This window comes from Acinonyx jubatus, chromosome B2 (assembly GCF_027475565.1).
Source record: "Acinonyx jubatus isolate Ajub_Pintada_27869175 chromosome B2, VMU_Ajub_asm_v1.0, whole genome shotgun sequence".
NCBI lineage: Eukaryota > Metazoa > Chordata > Mammalia > Carnivora > Felidae > Acinonyx > Acinonyx jubatus.
The window spans coordinates 26,443,891-26,461,140 of record NC_069385.1 but is presented as its reverse complement, the minus strand read 5'-3'; the positions used below and the strand labels follow the sequence as shown (position 1 = coordinate 26,461,140).

The 17,250-nt window shown below is 44.6% G+C and overlaps 1 protein-coding gene across 2 annotated transcripts; it reads left to right on the top strand.

Annotated features, from left to right (window-relative positions):
* The first annotated feature begins 4,413 nt into the window (after positions 1-4,413).
* Positions 4,414-16,791, top strand: ABRACL (ABRA C-terminal like). 2 transcript variants are annotated; one of them, XM_027056758.2, is made up of 3 exons: positions 4,414-4,573; positions 8,036-8,102; positions 16,209-16,791. In XM_027056758.2, the coding sequence occupies exons 2-3, from the start codon at positions 8,042-8,044 to the stop codon at positions 16,391-16,393; spliced, it is 246 nt and encodes an 81-aa protein (XP_026912559.1). In that variant the 5' UTR covers positions 4,414-4,573; positions 8,036-8,041; the 3' UTR covers positions 16,394-16,791. The 2 variants fall into 2 exon arrangements, with proteins under 2 accessions (XP_026912559.1, XP_053078147.1); XM_053222172.1 differs by having other exon boundaries at positions 4,417-4,497.
* The last annotated feature ends 459 nt before the right edge of the window (positions 16,792-17,250 follow it).

Here is a 17,250-nt window from a genome sequence, read left to right as displayed (position 1 = left end):
GTGTGGCTCAAACTCCACGCTTAGATCAAGAGTCGTATGTCCCACCTACTGATCCAGCCAGGTGCCTCTACAACTGATTTTTATATATCGATATATCCTGCAACCTTGCTAAACTGGCTTATTATCTCCTTTTTCTGAATTCTTTAGCAGACATTCTTGTCTTGTGCCTGATCTTAGGGGAAATGCTTTCAGTTTTTCACAATTAAGCACAATGCCAGCTATGAGTTTTTATAGTTGCCCTTATTATTATTAGGTTGAGAAAATTTCCTTCTTTTCCTAGTTTGTTGAAGGTTTTTATTGTAAAAGAGTACTGCACTTTATCAAATGCTTCTTTTTTTCATCTACTGAGATGATTACACATGGATTCCCCCTCTATTCTATTAATATATTACACTGATTAAATTTTCTACTGTTGAATAATCCTTGCATTCCTAGAATAGGCCTTGCTTGGTCAAGATCCTCTATTTTTTTTTTTTTTTTTGCTGTTTTATTTAAAAACAGCACAGCCACAAGAAAAATAATTAAGTGTCCAGCTTAATGAATTCTCAAAACATCTGTTTAACCAGTGAATAGATCAAGAAGCAGAACATGATCACCACCCACAAGGCCCCCGCCGTGCCCTGTTTTAGTCACCCTACCACGCAACAAAGATAACCGCTATCCTAATTTTTAACACCTCTGATTAGTTTTGCCTACTTTTAAAACTTTATGTCAGATCATTTCACTCAACACTGTGTTTGTGAGGTTCATCTGCATTGTTGCATGTAGTTGTTGGTTGTGGCTTTTCCTTGGCGGATCATTTTCCAGTTTATGAATAGGTCACAATTTATTAACCCTTCTAATGTTATTGGACATTAGATAACTCGAGTTTAGAAATATTCTGAATAGTGCTACCATGACTATTTCTGTCATATCTTTTTTTTTTTTTTACGTTTTTTAAATTTTTATTTATTTTTGAAAGAGGAGACAGAGCGTGAGTAGGGGAGGGGCAGAGAGAGAGAGGGAGTTCAGAGTCCGATACAGGGTTCAAACCCACGAACCGTGAGATCATGATCTGAGTGGAAGTTGAACGCTTACCACCTGAGCCACCCAGGTGCCTGTTCTGTCATATTTTTTGATGAATCTCTGTCCCTTTTCTCTTGGGTATATACTCAGGATAGAATTGTTACCCTCAAGATTTCTTACAAATATTGCTTTCTATTCATTACAATGCAGCAATTATGTTTTTAAAATGACTAATTCAATTTGTCATGAACCTTTAAATATAATGTTACTATTTTTCTCATTCCAGGAACATGTCATTTTTTAATTTTTATCTAAAATTTTTTTAATATATATATATATATATTTTTTTTTTTTGAGTGAGAGAGAGAGAGAGAGAGAATGAGCAGAGGAGGGGCAGAGAAAGAGGGAGACACAGAACCCAAAGCAGCCTCCAGGCTCTGAACTGTCAGCACAGAGCCAGACGCGGGACTTGAACTCACGAACCGCGAGATGGTGACCTGAGCCGAAGTCGGACGCTTAACCGACTGAGCCACCTAGGAGCCCCAGGAACATGTAACTTCTTAAGAAAATTACTAGCACATACGCCATCCTTAATTCTGGAATAGTGCATAGCAACACTGACTAATATAGTAGCCATTAGGTGTATAAGGCTATCAAGCACCTGAAATGTTCTGTAAGTATAAAATACACCTTAGACTTCAAAGACGGTACAAAACAAGGAATGTATAATATCTCATTAATAATTTTTACAGGTGGTAATGATAGTATCTTGGCTATACTGGGTTAGAACATATTATTAAAGTTAATTTCACATTTTTTAATGTGGCTAATAGAAAATTTTAAATTACATGTGTGGCTCACAGTTATATTTCTATTGGACAGTACTGGTCTATATTATGCAATTAAATAAATGGATAAAGATTGTCTTAATATTTCACATGTACATTACCGAAAGTTCTTTTCGACAAAGATCATGCTGCGGGCTACTTTGTACCCTCCAATATTGGCAAACTGTTGCTGGCACATCCCTGATATTTAATAAATACTTCTTGGGGCGCCTGGGTGGCTCGGTCGGTTGAGCGTCCGACTTCAGCTCAGGTCACGATCTCGCGGTCCGTGAGTTCGAGCCCCGCGTGGGGCTCTGTGCTGACAGCTCAGAGCCTGGAGCCTGTTTCGGATTCTGTGTCTCCCTCTCTCTCTGCCCCTCCCCTGTTCATGCTCTGTCTCTCTCTATCTCAAAAACAAATAAACGTTAAAAAAATAATAATAAATACTTCTTAACTGTTTGATAAACCTTAGTTTTTGCTTTTTTAAGTTAAAATTCCACATTGTTTAGCTACATGTTGATATTCCTGAGAGAATAGGAAAAGATGGCAAAATTCTGTATAGAAACTGAAGAGTAGGAATTGGGTAGGAAAAATGTTAATTGGCAAACACTTTAATATTTCTTTCATCAAAAATAACGGTCTTGAATTATAGAGTAATAGGAAGTATATGTTATACTTAGTGCAGCCTACGTAGAAACAAAGTATTTTCAAAGACTGAATCCATTTTTATATTAATAGGGACCTCTACTTGCTTCAATAGTCTTTCTTTTTTTTTTTTTTTTTTTTTTTTGCCCATTGGTAGAGTACTGTGAAACACGAATTACTTAGTCATAGCAGAAGGAGCAGGCTACAGATTGATTATTCATCTCACCGGCTGTTATCTGAATGAAGATCCGTGATCACTGCCCCAGGCCAAATAGCCAGGTCCTGCTTGGAGAAGTGTTCGATATGAGATCTTCTTGAATTATGATTTTGCATTACGTAGACTCTGAAAGATACCAAGCGTACCCTCTCAGCTTTCTTTTAGTGAGAAAAAGATAGGCCTCAAAGGATCTGAGAGTCACCTTATACTTCATCTGACATGAGAAACCCAGGCAGAATTAGAATCTTTTGGTGGTAGGGAACAGAGACGCATTCAAAGTCACGCCCCAAGTGCTTGGTATCCACTACGAAAGGGTAACTAGAATACAGTTTGGGAAGTGGAGGGATCCAGCGCAGCCTTGGGGACCTGGATAGTCACACCCCCCTGGGGAGCAGGTGTTTTTGTCGCTCTTATTCCATCACTGGGTCTCACTTCTCTTAGACTTTGCTTCTACCATTTCTGCCCCCACCTTCTGCTTCACCCCAGGGAGTTTCTGCTTACTCAAGCGCTTGGCTTTCTGGAGGCCCATTTTCTCTACCCCAGCCTCAAGTTCTCTCTCAGCTTCAGCCTTTCTATGGGATAGCTCATTCTCCGCTCTCCCCTTTCAATTTCCAAGGGAGAATCCGATTGCTTAGTTAATTATCAGAGTCCCTGTTTGGTGAGGGCTGTTTGTTTGTTCCAGGTCACCTTCTTGGATGATGGCCAGTTTATGGATTGTGTGCTCTTGGGTCACATGGTCACCACTAATCCAATCAGCTTCGGGAGGGGTTGGTAGTTATTAGTGCAACCTTTGCCTTAGGGAAGTTTGGGTCATTTCTCTGAGCAGGGCTTCGGTTTCCTTTTGTTTACTTTTCAAACTTTATTCATTTTGAGAGATAGCCAGCGAGAGAGAGAATCCCAAGTAGGCTCCAGGCTCTGAGCTCAGAGCTGAACTTCGTGGGCTCCATCTAACAAAGTGAGATCATGACCTGGGCAGAAATCAAGAGTCCCACCTTTAACGGACTGGGCCACCTAGGTGTCCTCCTTTTTGAAGGGACTCTCGGTATAGCAAGTATGTCTCTCTCTCCTTTTCTCTCCTCTTTCTTTCTGTCTTGCGTGCTCTCACATGCGCGTACACACACACACACACACACACACACACACACTGAGTAAAACAACAGTGACCAAAATAAAGGGAGTATGAATAGATTGAATTGTGCAGTTAAATGTAGGATATTGAATGAAGAGAAGAAAGTTATATTCACTCAGAATCAAGAACTAACATTGTCCAAACAAAATTTCTTTGCAGTAGAACAAATTAGTTTTCAAGAATACTCCCCCCTCCGCGCCCCCCCCCCCCCCATCAGTCTATCCTGCTGCCCTGTTCCTGGTTTTCTGGACACCCCCACTCCTGGCATAGAGAACCAATGTCACGTTCCTCCTAGGAGATCTCAGCAGTCGTCACGTTGTGGGCGCGTTCTTTCTTATGTTAAAAGAGAGAGATCCTGGCAGGAAATCAATGCCCAGGATCCGAGGTGGAGGTTGGGAATTATTGGCACCGAGTGGCGCGGAGGAACGGTGGCACTCTTGGAAGTTCTGAGTCCGTATTCCTAGAAGCCTCGGGCGCCCCGCCACCTGCCGGGAGTCGGCCCCCTTCTCCGGCTCTCCTCTCCCGAGTTTCCTTCTCATAGGCTTGTCCCTGGGAGTGTGGGCGGCCCCTTTCCCGAGCGCTTAAACTCACCTCCCACCCCCCCACCCCCCCCTCCTCCACACCAGCCTTTCTCCTCGCCTCAGTCACTTCCTTCCCCAGCCTCTTCCTCCCCGGTGAGTTGAACACATTAGCCAGGTCCCGACCGACTCTGCACCGGCTTTTTCCGAGAAAAGATAAAGAGGCGGAGAGGTGAGTGGGTCTCCCGGGAAGGTGATGGGCAGTCATAAAGGATGGACAGGGGTGTCCGGTGGAGGCTAGGCAGACGGGGGATCGGGGGCTGCGGGTGGGGAGCCGGGACCGGGAGGGACCGAGGCGCGTGGAGGTTGTAACTGGAATTGGGCTGAGACCCGGCAGAGGGGGTATCGGGTGGGCGCGCCCCTACGACCCCAGTTCTGCCGACTTCCGCATCGGCTCACGTGACATCGTGCCGGCCCGGGATGGGGGGGGGGGTGGGGCGGGGAGAGAAACCCGTAGCCAGGTGAAGGCTTGCTCCGCGGTGCAGTGTGTCCGCTTTGCACTTGCCGGTGGCGCGGGAGCTCGATCTGCAGAGCGGGGCGGGGGAGGGCTGGGGGTGAGGGGACAGGCTCCCCCGAGGACTGCGGTGGCCCCGCGGCCGCGGACTCTGCGGCGCCAGCGGTGGGTGCGGTCCCGTAGGCTCCAAATCGTGGGTGTGGAGGGTGGGGGTGATGCGAGACCCTGGGGGCGCGGGGACCCCCGAGCGGGGTCGACTGCCGTCCCCCGGTTTGGGCGCTGGCTTTCTCGGCTCGCCGGGGCGCACCGGCCACCGGGGGAGCGCGGGGCGCGCGGCGCTGGCGCGGACTCGCGGAGACAAAGGCTTCCGGGACTCGGCCCTTCCCGCGGGGGCTGCCCCGGAGTCCGCGGTGCGGTCCGGGCCCCGACTCCCCCGCTCCCCAGCCCTACACTGGTGCGGGTGGTGACCGTGTGATGGCCTGCAGGGGACTGGGGCTGGGGACCCCTTCCGGGCCAGCTCCCAAACTTGGAGCAGTGATGACCAAATATGGAGCGTGTGCGCGCCAGCGGGCTGGCAGGAAGGAACCCGAGTCCTCCTTTGACCCCCACCAGCTGCTAGTCTGGGACTGCGAAGGACCGCTGAAAGAAGTGGCCAGCCCCCAGCGTGCCGCTGTACCGCCGGCTGCTGATTCCCAGGCGTCCCCACCCCAGCAGGCTTTATGCCTCGAACGTGAGAAAATCTCCGTGTATTGCCTCTAAACTTAACAAACAAACAAGACAAAAACTGTGAGAAGGTCATTAAATGTATTAAGTGTATATTTCAGCATGTGTGCCAACCCTCCGACGTTCCGCTTTCTTTGTGGTGCCCACGCACAATGGCTAATTAGATTCTGACACAGTTAGAGGGCCCGACTAGCATCTGCCACCGCCTTCCCTTGAGCTTGAGCCTCCCACTGAAAATCTCTTTCTTCCCCTTAGACTTGCTCTGCTGATGGCCTCTCCTCATTGTTCTTGGCTTACCCCCAGTCCCAGGCTTCTGTCCTTACAAAATGTCATGGGCTTTACAATGTGTAACAACAATGAGTATCCTGCCCCCCGCCCCCACTTTGTCCTTGCTAAGAAAATAAATACATAAATACGTACATACATACATACATACATACATCATGCCAAATTATGTATGTAGCAATAGTTCCTAATCCTGTTATTTTCCTACTGGTAGGGGTCTGGGCAGGGAGCCTTTCTTGCTTTGTAAGTGTTCTGCCTTAGTAAGTGCTCAGCATGCAGTATTTCAAACACGACTCACTATTATATTTAGCACACTTTGCATACTAACCAGGAAGAAGAGGAAGAAGAAGAAAAGAAAAAAAAAAAGCCAGAATGATGTTGTAGAAACAGCATATGATTGTGGGACAACAGCATTGAAGTGAGCCAGTTTCATCATCCGTAAAATGGCGATAAATAATAAATACTTTGCAAAGTTTTCTTAGGATTACATGAATTAACACAGATAAGGAGTTTCGCGTGTAATTAACTATACAAAAAAATGCTGGTTGCTTTCCTTTCTTTAAACGGAACCTGCATACATCTGCTTAATTTGAGGCAGGTATTCACATTAATAGTGGGATTTCCTCGTTGAGTCTCATTATTTTTTATTTTTTTTTAATATATTTTTTTCAACGTTTATTTATTTTTGGGACAGAGAGAGACAGAGCATGAACGGGGGAGGGGCAGAGAGAGAGGGAGACACAGAATCGGAAACAGGCTCCAGGCTCTGAGCCATCAGCCCAGAGCCTGACACGGGGCCCGAACTCACGGACCGCGAGATCGTGACCTGGCTGAAGTCGGACACTTAACCGACTGCGCCACCCAGGCGCCCCGAGTCTCATTATTAAAGGAGAGCTAGGTCTGAAGTGTGCTGCTGATTATGGGGGCGAGTAGGAGGGGAGGGTAGTGTTAAAGAGATAAATGTTCCAAGCGGGAGGAAGCCAGAGAGTCAGAACTGGAGAGGATCATGATTCCCTTCGGCATTTGACTCCTTTTCCTGTCCAGTGAGGGCTGATTTCCTCAGTAGCCCTCACAGATCCATACTGCTGCCTCAATGCTACCAATAACAAGGGCAAACTAATTGTTGGTGTTGCTTGTTAGGAAAATGTTCTCTTATATGGCTCCCCAGTCCGCTCTTACATCTATCCCTCCTGCCCACACCATCACACACATGCATCAATGGAGCTTTCATTTTAAAAAACAGGGGCAGGTCTCCTCTAGACTGACTTCATGGGTCAAGGGTCTTTAGTGTACAACCCTGAAGAAGGCCTAGTGAACCAAGGTAGGTCTCTCCACTCCTGTTGGTCCCGGACTCCTCTCTGAGATGAATGGTCCTCACCACAGGTCTCCATTGCCCTCAGGCGGTAGCGGGCACTGCCCAGGGAAGGATGCGGTGCCCTGCGTGTGACCCAGCAGCATCACCGCGCGAATCTAAGACTATTAAAATTGCCCCGTTATTGATCTGCTTTCCCCACGCGTCCTCAGGCTCGGGGAAGGTGGGGAGTGTGTTCCTTTATCTTGGCACTCCAGCTTCTGGCTGAGGACCTGCCTCAAACGCGCTGTGCTTTTCCTCCTTTGCTTCTGGGCTTTTGCACACACTCTTCCCCATTCATAGAGCACCCTTTGTCGACGGTCTTCCCAGTTCATCTCTCTCCACTGACCTCTACAAAGTCCTCTGTGGCTTCCTCCTTTGTCCTCCCCTGATGGTTGGACTCACCACTCAAGGAATGCTATCACATTGCTATTTTCCAACTCACGTCTTTCTCTGTTCCGAACGGTGAGTTCCCTGAGGGCAGGTCCTGTGTCACTCGCCTTTGTAATTTTGGTGCAGGGCAGAGCACCATGAGGATGGGCTTAGAGTTAATAGTGGGTGCAAGGAAAATAGCTGCACTGTCCCCATTATCCTGTGTAGAATAGGAAGAGGGCCAGCCCAAAGGGAAAGATATAAAGAGGGGAAATGGAGGTAGTCTGGTGTCGTGTACACCACACAAGTATTTTTAGGAAGAGAGACATGGCAAATTAACAAAGACAAATGCAACATGAAAAAAAAAAAAGAAATGGCCCTTGGATTTGGCAAGATGCGGTTAATGGGATATAGAAATGGTAATAATATAGACTTACTTTCTTCCTCAGGCAACAATGAATGTGGATCACGAAGTCAACCTCCTAGTGGAGGAAATTCATCGTCTGGGTTCAAAAAGTAAGTATGAGGGGCGCCTGGGTGGCTCAGTTGGTGAAGCGTCCAACTCTTGATCTCAGCTCAGATCATGACCTCACGGTTCGTGAGTTCAAGCCCCGCATCGGGCTCTGCGCTGATGGTGCAGAGCCTGCTTGGGATTTTGTCTTTCCTTCTCTCTGCCTGTCCCCTGCTTGTGCGCACGCTCTCTCTCTCTCTCTCTCTCCCTCAAAGTAAAAATAAATAAAACTTTAAAAAAATTTAAAAAAGTAAGTATGATAACACAGACACAGTATCCTGAGTTCAACTCAGAGCAAGAAGGACCCAATGAAAGTGTCACCCAGGACGTCAGGACATAGTTATGGAAGCTCCGCCCTCAGCCATGGAGTGATTTCTGAAGACACAGAGCCTTGGGGATATTGTGATTCTTGATGTAAGGAATAGTTGAGTTATTTCATTACCCTTTGAATGCAAAGAAAATTGCTGTGCCTTTTAATCTGGCTGCATTGAAATCTGGTAATTAAATCATGGTCAAATTTTTTTGTGCCACACTATTAAAGTTCATCTGTTTTTCCTTTATCTTGCCACCATCTTATAAACTTCCAAATGACTACGGACTCAGATTGAAATTATATTAAATTGTCTTTATTTTCTCCCAATTCTTGAGTTTTGTACAGTCAAGTATTTTTATGTACATATAACTAAACTTTAGGTAATTAAAAAAAATTTTTTTTAATGTTTATTTTTGACAGAGAGAGAGAGAGACAGAGCATGAGTGGGGGAGGGGCAGAGAGAGAGGGAGACACAGTGTCTGAAACAGGCTCCAGGCTCCAAGCTGTCAGCACAGAGCCTGACACGGGGCTTGAACTCACGTACGGCAAGATCATGACCTGAGCTGAAGTCGGATGCTCAACCGACTGAGCCACCCAGGCGCCCCTAGGTAATTTTTTTTAAGTGAGCTTTTCCGTTAGCAGCATGTAAACAGCTACCGTGAAATCAGTGCCATGTAAAATTGGTAGTTTTAGTGTCCTTTTCCAAGTTGTGATGAAAGTAACTATTATGTTTGTAGCTTTAGGTATTTGCACATCTCAGATAAGATATACAAGAGTTTGGGGGAACATTCTGAAAATTGTAAGAGCCATAGACATATTCAGCAACAACTAGGATAACGAAACTCTTAAGTTTTAAAATGACATCACGTAAGTGACCAACAGCTTTAAAAAGTACCTCATAGGCCTGTTTCATATTCTCTCTCACTCTCTCTCTGCCCCTCCCTGCTGGCACTCTCAAAAATAAATAAATATGCATTAAAATATTTTTAATAAAAATAAAATAAATAAATAAATGAAAAGTACCTCATAAGAGTTGTTTTGTCATCATAGCTTGACTCTTCTTATAGCTCTGTCTGCTTTCAGATCACAGATCACCTGAAATGAGACATCCTTGGAATCCCATTGAGCCATTAGTGTCAAGTGTCCCCGGTAGTAGTTCTCTACTGCTGTGGTAACACTACCACAAACTTAGCGACGTAAAACAACACGTTCCGTATCTTAACAGTAATGGAGGTTGGGTGTCCGTCTTAGTCTGTTTAGGCTGTTGTAACAAATTACCACAGACTGGGTGGCTCATAAACAGCAGAAGTGTAATTCTCTCATATTCTAGATGCTGGAAGTCCACCGTCAGGGTGCCAGACCAGTGAGGTGAGAGCCCTTCTCCACTTGTAGATTTGTTGTATCCTCACATGGTGAAAGGGGCTGGGATCTCTTTGCAGCCTCTTTTATAAAGGAAGTGATTCTTATGACTCATGACCCTCATGACTTGAGCACCTCCCAAAGGCCCCACCTACCAATATTGTTACCTTTGGGAGTTAGGATTTGCATATGAATTTTGAGAGGACACCAACTTTCAGACCACAACAGATTCTGATAAGGGTCTCCTTGGGCTAAAATCAAGGTGTGGGCAAGAGTGTATTCCTTTCTGGAAGTTCTGGAGCGTCTGTTTCCTAGTCTTTTTCTAGCTTCTAGGGTCAACCTGCATTCCTTGGTTCGTGTCCTCCTTTCTCCATCTTCAAAGCCGGCAACAGCTGGTTGTGCCCTCATATTACATCAGTCTGAGCCCCTTGTCTGCTTCTCCCTTCCATTCTTAAGGACACTTGTGATTACATTGGGCTCCCCCAGATAAGTCCAGGATAATCTCCCCATTTCAAGACCCTTCATTTTATCATATCTGCAAATTTTCATTTGCCATATAAGGAAACATACGGTTTCTTGGGATTAGGACATGGAAGTCTTCAGGGAGCAGTGTGGAGTGCTGACATTCAAATTCAGTGTGGTCCTAGAGAAGTAGATTATTGGAAGCTATAGTAATTGGGGCACTTAATAAAGCCTTGAATATCAGGCAAGACTTTGAAGTACAGGGCAGGTCAGTAAAGGAAGAAACGCATGAGCTGAATTTGGGGTGTTTGTGGAGACCACTAGGGAGGTGTGGAGAACGTAACTTACTTGGTTCTCCGATCAAACAAATGCAGCATCTTTCCTAACCCCATTTTTCTCCCACCCAGTTCACTACATCCACTTGATGGAAGTTTCCCGAGTCTTATTTTCCATAGTGATCTATCTACCTTTGTTCCTCGTTTCTACCTTTCCAATTTCTCCAGAGTTCTGTGAGGTCATGTTGCTCTTGGGAGTAGTACTATTGTTTAGATTGTTAACAATATTAAAGATGTGTTTCCAAAGATTTGTAGGATTTTCTTCTCTCTTAGATCTTTCTCCACGTTAGCCTAGGGTTTATTGGTCAGATTGAATTGCATTTAAAGTTCTAACCTTTACCCTAGAACAGTGTTATTATTCTACTAGGGCAAACTGAACCTGTACTTAAAATTAGCAACTTTCCAAACTAGGAGACCAAAGTGTAATTATCATAATTTCTGTGAGGATGAAACATTTCGAACTTTGCCACTTCCCCGGGCCTCCTTGACTAACTTGTTCCTGGAAATAGATGACTTATTGAGTTGGAAGTCATCTATGGGGATATGTTATGGTTAACTATATAAATTGCGTCTGGGATAATTTTGACTAATGTAAATTACGATTTAGATTAATTATTTTTAGACTAATCTAAATGTGATGTACTAGGTGAAGTTGGAAATTGATGGATTTAGTTGTATCTATTTTTTTTTTTTTAAATAAAGTCCTTTAAAGGACACCTGGAGGGTGCCTGGGTGGCTCAGTTGGTTAAGCAACCAAATTCGGCTCAGGTCATGATCTCACAGCTTGTGAGTTCAAGCCCCGCGTCGGGCTCTGTGCTGACAGCTCAGAGTCTGGAGCATCTTCAGATTCTGTGTCTTTCTCTCTCTCTCTCTGCCCCTCCCCTGTTCATACTCTGTCTCTCTCTGTCTCTCAAAAATAAATAAACATTAAAAAAAATTAAAAAAAGAAAAAGGACACCTGGGTGGCTCAGTCGGTTAAGCATCTGACTTCGGTTCAGGTCATGATCTCATGGTTCATGAGTTTGAGCCCCGCTCTGACCAGGCTCTGTGCTGACAGCTCACAGCCTGGAGCCTGCTTCAGATTCTGTGTCTCCCTCTCCCTCTGCCCCTCCCCCACTTGTGCTCTGTCTCTCGAAAATAAATGTTAAAGAAAATAAAAAATAAAAAAATAGAATAAAATAAAGTGTTTTTATTTTTCATCCAGTAGAAAAAAATAAGTGGATAAAGATTATCTGGAGATTTAAATTCTTTCATTCAGCAAATATTTCTTGAGAGCTGCCTTTTGTGCTCAAGTACGGGACATGTGGAAATAAATAAAATTCCATCTCAGCCCCTGTGGGCCTCTGTAAGTAGTGGGAAGACAGGCAGATCAACTGGACGCTTGTATTGGGAAGTGGTTAAGAGCGTGAGCTCTGGAGTCAAGACTCTTCAGGAATGAATCCCAGCTCCCTTACCACTTACTGTGTGACCTTGGGCACATTGCTAAACATTTTTGTGCCTTGGTTTCCTTATTTGGATAATAATACTCTATTTCAATGATTCAAAGACACTTTTCCCCCCATACTATTTTTTTTTTAAGTTTATTTATTTATTTATTGAGAAAGAGAAAGAGAGAGAGAGAGCACACACATATGCTCTCAGGGGAGGGACAGAGAAAGAGGGAGACAGAGAGAATCTCAAGCAGGCTCCACACGGTCAGTGCAGAGCCTGACATGGGGCTCGAACTCACTAACCATGAGATCATGACCTGAGCCAAAGTCAAGAGTCGGACACTTAACTGACTGAGCCATCCAGGTGCACCCTCCTCCCCTCACTTAAAAATCTCCAAAAATAAGGATGCATCTTATTATACATGGTGTGCTATGGTTAAATTGGCAGTTTATTTTTAAGAGAGAAAGAGCACGAGCCAGAGAGGGGCAGAAAGAGAAGGAGACACAGAATCCGAAGCAGGCTCCAGGCTCCGCACTGTCAGCACAGAGCCCGATGTGGGGATCAAACTCAAAAACTGTGAGATCATGACCTGAGCCAAAGTCGGATGGACGCTCAACCTACTGAGCCACCCAGGCGCCCTTGGCAGTTTAATTAGAACATAAAATAATGGTGTTTCTTGCAACCAATTGTGCCTTACCTTTCATAAAATGAGGATGAAGTGAGTTTTAATTGCTGAGTTAAAATGCACTGAACATTTAAGTGAGTTAAAATGCACTGAATAGTTCTACGAACATAGCAAGTACTCAATACACATTAGCTGTTACTATAATTGATGGTGAGTGCTTTGATACATACTTAATTTTATAAGAAGAGTTATTAACTCAACTGAGGGAATCACAGAGGACTTCTCAGAAAAGGTGACGTTTGAGCCCATTCTGAAAGAAAAAGAATTTAGCTAGAGGAAAGGGTCTGGGATGCTGGGCAGATGGCTCAACATGGGCAAAACTGCTAAGGCACAATCTCTCATGTCACCCTGGGTAACAGCAAGTCGTTGATTTTGACTGGATCAAAAGGTGCAGAGAATGATATGGCAGAAGACAAGGGGAGAGGGTGTGCAAGGGCCAGAGAGTGAAGGGTCTTACCTGCCATGCCACGGGCATCACTATTTGAAGGTGGTAGGGAGCCATTGGGAGGTTAAAGTAGAAGAGTATCATCAACAAGGGGTACCTGGCTGGCTTAGTCAGTGGAGCCTGTGACTCTTGATCTTGGGGTCATGAGTTTGAGCCCCATATTGAGGGTAGGGTTTACTTAAAAAAAAAAATCAATTGGATTGGCTTCTTAAAGGTTTCTTTCACATTTTTTATTCTGCGCCAATATGGAGGACGTACTGGGGACAGACATGGAGAAAGGGAGGCTGGTGAGGAGTCTTGCAGTTAGTTATCCACAGGAGACAACTCCAGGCTGAACCAAGAAATTAATTGTCAATGGAGAGGAGACGAGAGCAACAGAAGATACGAATCTCACTTGTGAGATTGAAGAGTGAGTGGGCAGAGCTCCAAGATTACACCCAGGTTTTTGCCTTTGGTGCCTTTCAAAAATTTAACCTGAATTGAGAATTTACCATATGTTGAGCTCTCCATAAAAGCCTTTATGTCCAGGGGTGCCTGGGTGGCTCAGTCAGTTAAGCGTCTGACTTCAGCTCAGGTCACGAGCTCACAGTTCGTGAGTTCGAGTTCTGTGCTGACAGCCTGGAGCCTTCTTCTGATTCCGTGTCTTCCTCTTTCTTTCTCTGTCCTTCCCCCATTCACACTTTCTCTCTCAAAAATAACTAAACATTTAAAAAAGAAAAAGAAACAAAGCCTTTATGCCTAATCTATCTTTTCATCTTTGCAACAATCCGTGAGGAGTACTTTGACCTTCATTGTATAGATGAGGTAAGTGCAGCTCAGAGCTTGGAGGCCCTATTCAAGGTTACCTAGCAGCTCCTGTTATTTCTGTGACCAGTAAAAGGTTCTTATTGCGAACAAAGGGTCCTGCCGCTGGAAGTTGAAAAGTCAAAGTTTAATTTTTTTTTTTAATGTTTTATTTATTCTTGAGAGAGAGAGGGAGAGAGAGACAGAGGATGAGTGAGGGAGGGGCAGAGAGAGAGCGGGACACGGAATCCGAAGCAGGCTCCAGGCTCTGAGCTGTCAGCACAGAACCCGATACGGGGCTCGAACCCACAAGCAGTGAGGTCATGACCTGAGGCGAAGTCGGACGCTCAACCGACTGAGCCACCCAGGCACCCCATTTGCACTCTTTTTAAAGGTCAGGGCCAGTGCTGCCTCCTCCATAAAGTCTTCCCCTCCCGTTTTAGCCCCGAGTCATGTTGCCTTTCTCCAAACTGCAAGGGGTTAGTCTTGGCTCCTTACTGGACATCCAATCACATACTGCTTTGCACTGTCGCTTTACTTACTATGTGTATATTTCTTATTTCCTTGTGGGAACTAAAGCCATTTCTTCAAAAGCTAGAAAGTGGCTCCACACTTCCATCTACTTGCCTCCAGTGCCCAGCACTGATTGATTCTTAACCAAAGATCCACCTTTTGTTTACCTTATTTTCTTAAAAAAGTCTTAATTTTTTAAAGCAGTTTTAGACTACAATAAAACTGAGAGGAAGGTACAGAGATTTCCTGCATACCTGTTATCCCCACACATGGATAGCTCCCCCATTATCAGCATCCCCCACCAGAATTGTGCATTTGTTACAGTTGATCATCTACATTAGCACATTAACACATCATCAACCACAGTCCGTAATTTATGATTCACTCTTGGTGGTGTACATTGTGTGGGTTTGGATAAATGTATAATGACATGTATCCATCAGTATAGTATTTTACGGAATGTATTCACTGCTCTCGAAATCCTCTGTGCGCTGCCTGTTTGTGTCCCCCGCCCAACTCCTGAAGCCCACTGATCTTTTTATTTAATTTTATCGTTTTCCTTTGTTTTGCCTTTTCCAGAATGTCCTGTAGTTGGAATCATACAGCATGTAGCCTTTTCAGATTGCCTTCTCTTAGTAATATTATATTTCGAGATAGCAGAGCAAGCATGGGTTGGGGAGGGGCAGTGGATGAGAAAGAGAGAGAGAAAGAGAGGGAGAGAGGGAGGGAGGGAGGGAGAGAGAGACAGAGACAGAGACAGAGAGAGAGAATATTAAGCAAACTCCATGCCCATCTGGGACCCCATGGGTCCTCATGGGACCTCATGACCTGAGCTGAAATTAAGGGTCAGATGCTTAACCGACTGAGCCACCCAGGTGCTCTGGTGCCTGGGATTTCTTCATTTTTTTTTTTTAATGTTTACTTTTGAGAGAGACAGATGGACACAGAGAGAGAGACAGAGGACGAGCAGGGGTGGGGCGGAGAGAGAGGGGGACACAGAATCCGAAGCAGGCTCCAGGCTCTGAGCTGTCAGCACAGAGCCCGACGTGGGGCTCGAAGTCACAAACTGTGGGATCATGACCTGAGACAAAGTCGGATGCCCAACCAACTGAGCCACCCAGGCTTCCCAAGGGATTTCTTCATTTTTAAGGTCACCAGTTCCCTCCTGAGTGTGTTTAGAGCACACTTAAGAGAAACACTGCTCCTGACCTAAAGGTTCTCCAGTATTTGTTATTTTTATTGATTCAGCAACGCCACAATTAAAAAATCAAAATATAGAGGGAATTGGTCCACAGTAGTAACACTGTGACACATTGACTTTTTGTAAATGGGTCTTGGTTGTCCAGATGACACGAAGGCTAGGAGGTGTGTAACACAGTGTACTTATTCCGCCACTTTTTGGATCTGGCAAGAGATTACGTCTGATTTGAGCGTGAACTGTTAAATTGTAATCTTGGCGAATACAGTTAGATGTTTTTTTGTTTTTTTTTTTAATGTTTTTATTTATTTTTGAGACAGAGACAGAGCATGAGCAGGGGAGGGGCAGAGAGATGGGGAGACACAGAATCTGAAGCAGGCTCCAGGCTCTGAGCTGTCAGCACAGAGCCCGACGCGGGGCTCGAACTCACGGAGTGTGAGATCGTGACCTGAGCCGAAGTCGGACGCTCAACCGACTGAGCCACCCAAGGCGTCCCAGATGTTTTTTTTAAAGATTAGGTAAATCTGCCATTTATGGGGGCAAGAAATAGACTTTGCATTGACTAACACTGTATTCTCTCAAATTAGATGCTGATGGGAAGTTAAGCGTGAAATTTGGGGTCCTCTTCCAAGACGACAAATGTGCCAATCTCTTTGAAGCATTGGTCGGAACTCTCAAGGCTGCCAAGCGAAGGAAGGTTGTTACGTACCCAGGAGAGCTACTCTTGCAAGGTGTTCATGATGATGTAGACATCGTATTGCTGCAAGATTAATGTGGTTTGCATATCTTTGTTTATTGTTATTTTTTGTTTCTGGTAAACTGGAATATTAGGTCAAAGGACACACGTGAGCATACTTGATGTATTTTTTATAGAACTTTGAAAACAAAAGGAGACTCTTATTTTAAAAGTCTGCCCTTTTTTATACCTTGAGAAGAATTTATGTATTACACTGTAGAATAAACAAAACCTATCATTTTTCTCAGGAATCTGGTTGGAAAATGGGGGCTCTGAGGCTTTTCTGGTGGGGGTGCAAGGTGTTTCATAAATCATTCTTAGATAATTTCTACAGATACTTGACATTCCATAAAAGCAAGAGGCAGAACTGAAGATCAGCTCCCACAAGGAATATTGTACTGTTTATGTAATAAAAACATGTAACGATGTTAAAATTGTCATATTGCCTTATTTTGTCATTTAAGATTTATGTGCCTCTCAAAATCAAGTTTTTGCATCAAGATTAGATAACTGCAACAGAAGTTATCATAATTGGAAGAAAAAGTTTCTTGAAACCACAAAATTTTAAAGGTAGGGGTGTGTGGGGCGCCTAGGTGGCTCAGTCATTTAAGTGTCCGACTTCGGCTTAGGTCATGATCTCACAGTTCATTGGGCTCTGTGCTGGCAGCTCAGAGCCTGGAGCCTGATTCAGAGTCTGTGTCTCCCTCTCTCTCTGTCCTTCCCCTGCTTATGTTCTCTCTTTCTCTCTCTCTCAAAAATAAATAAATAAACATTAAAAAAGAAAAGTAGGGTTGTGTTATGATTGGGCCCTATAAAAAATATTGACTTTGATGTCTATTATGTGCTTACCACTGAGGGGCTGTGCCAAAAGAAACGTAACCTAAAACTTCACT

Bases quoted from the DNA above. Each gene is read 5' to 3' on its own strand.
- ABRACL (XM_027056758.2), top strand. From the start codon at position 8,042: ATGAATGTGGATCACGAAGTCAACCTCCTAGTGGAGGAAATTCATCGT. The intron at 8,103-16,208 runs GTAAGTATGAGG...CTCTCAAATTAG, and splicing joins TCATCGTCTGGGTTCAAAAA to ATGCTGATGGGAAGTTAAGC.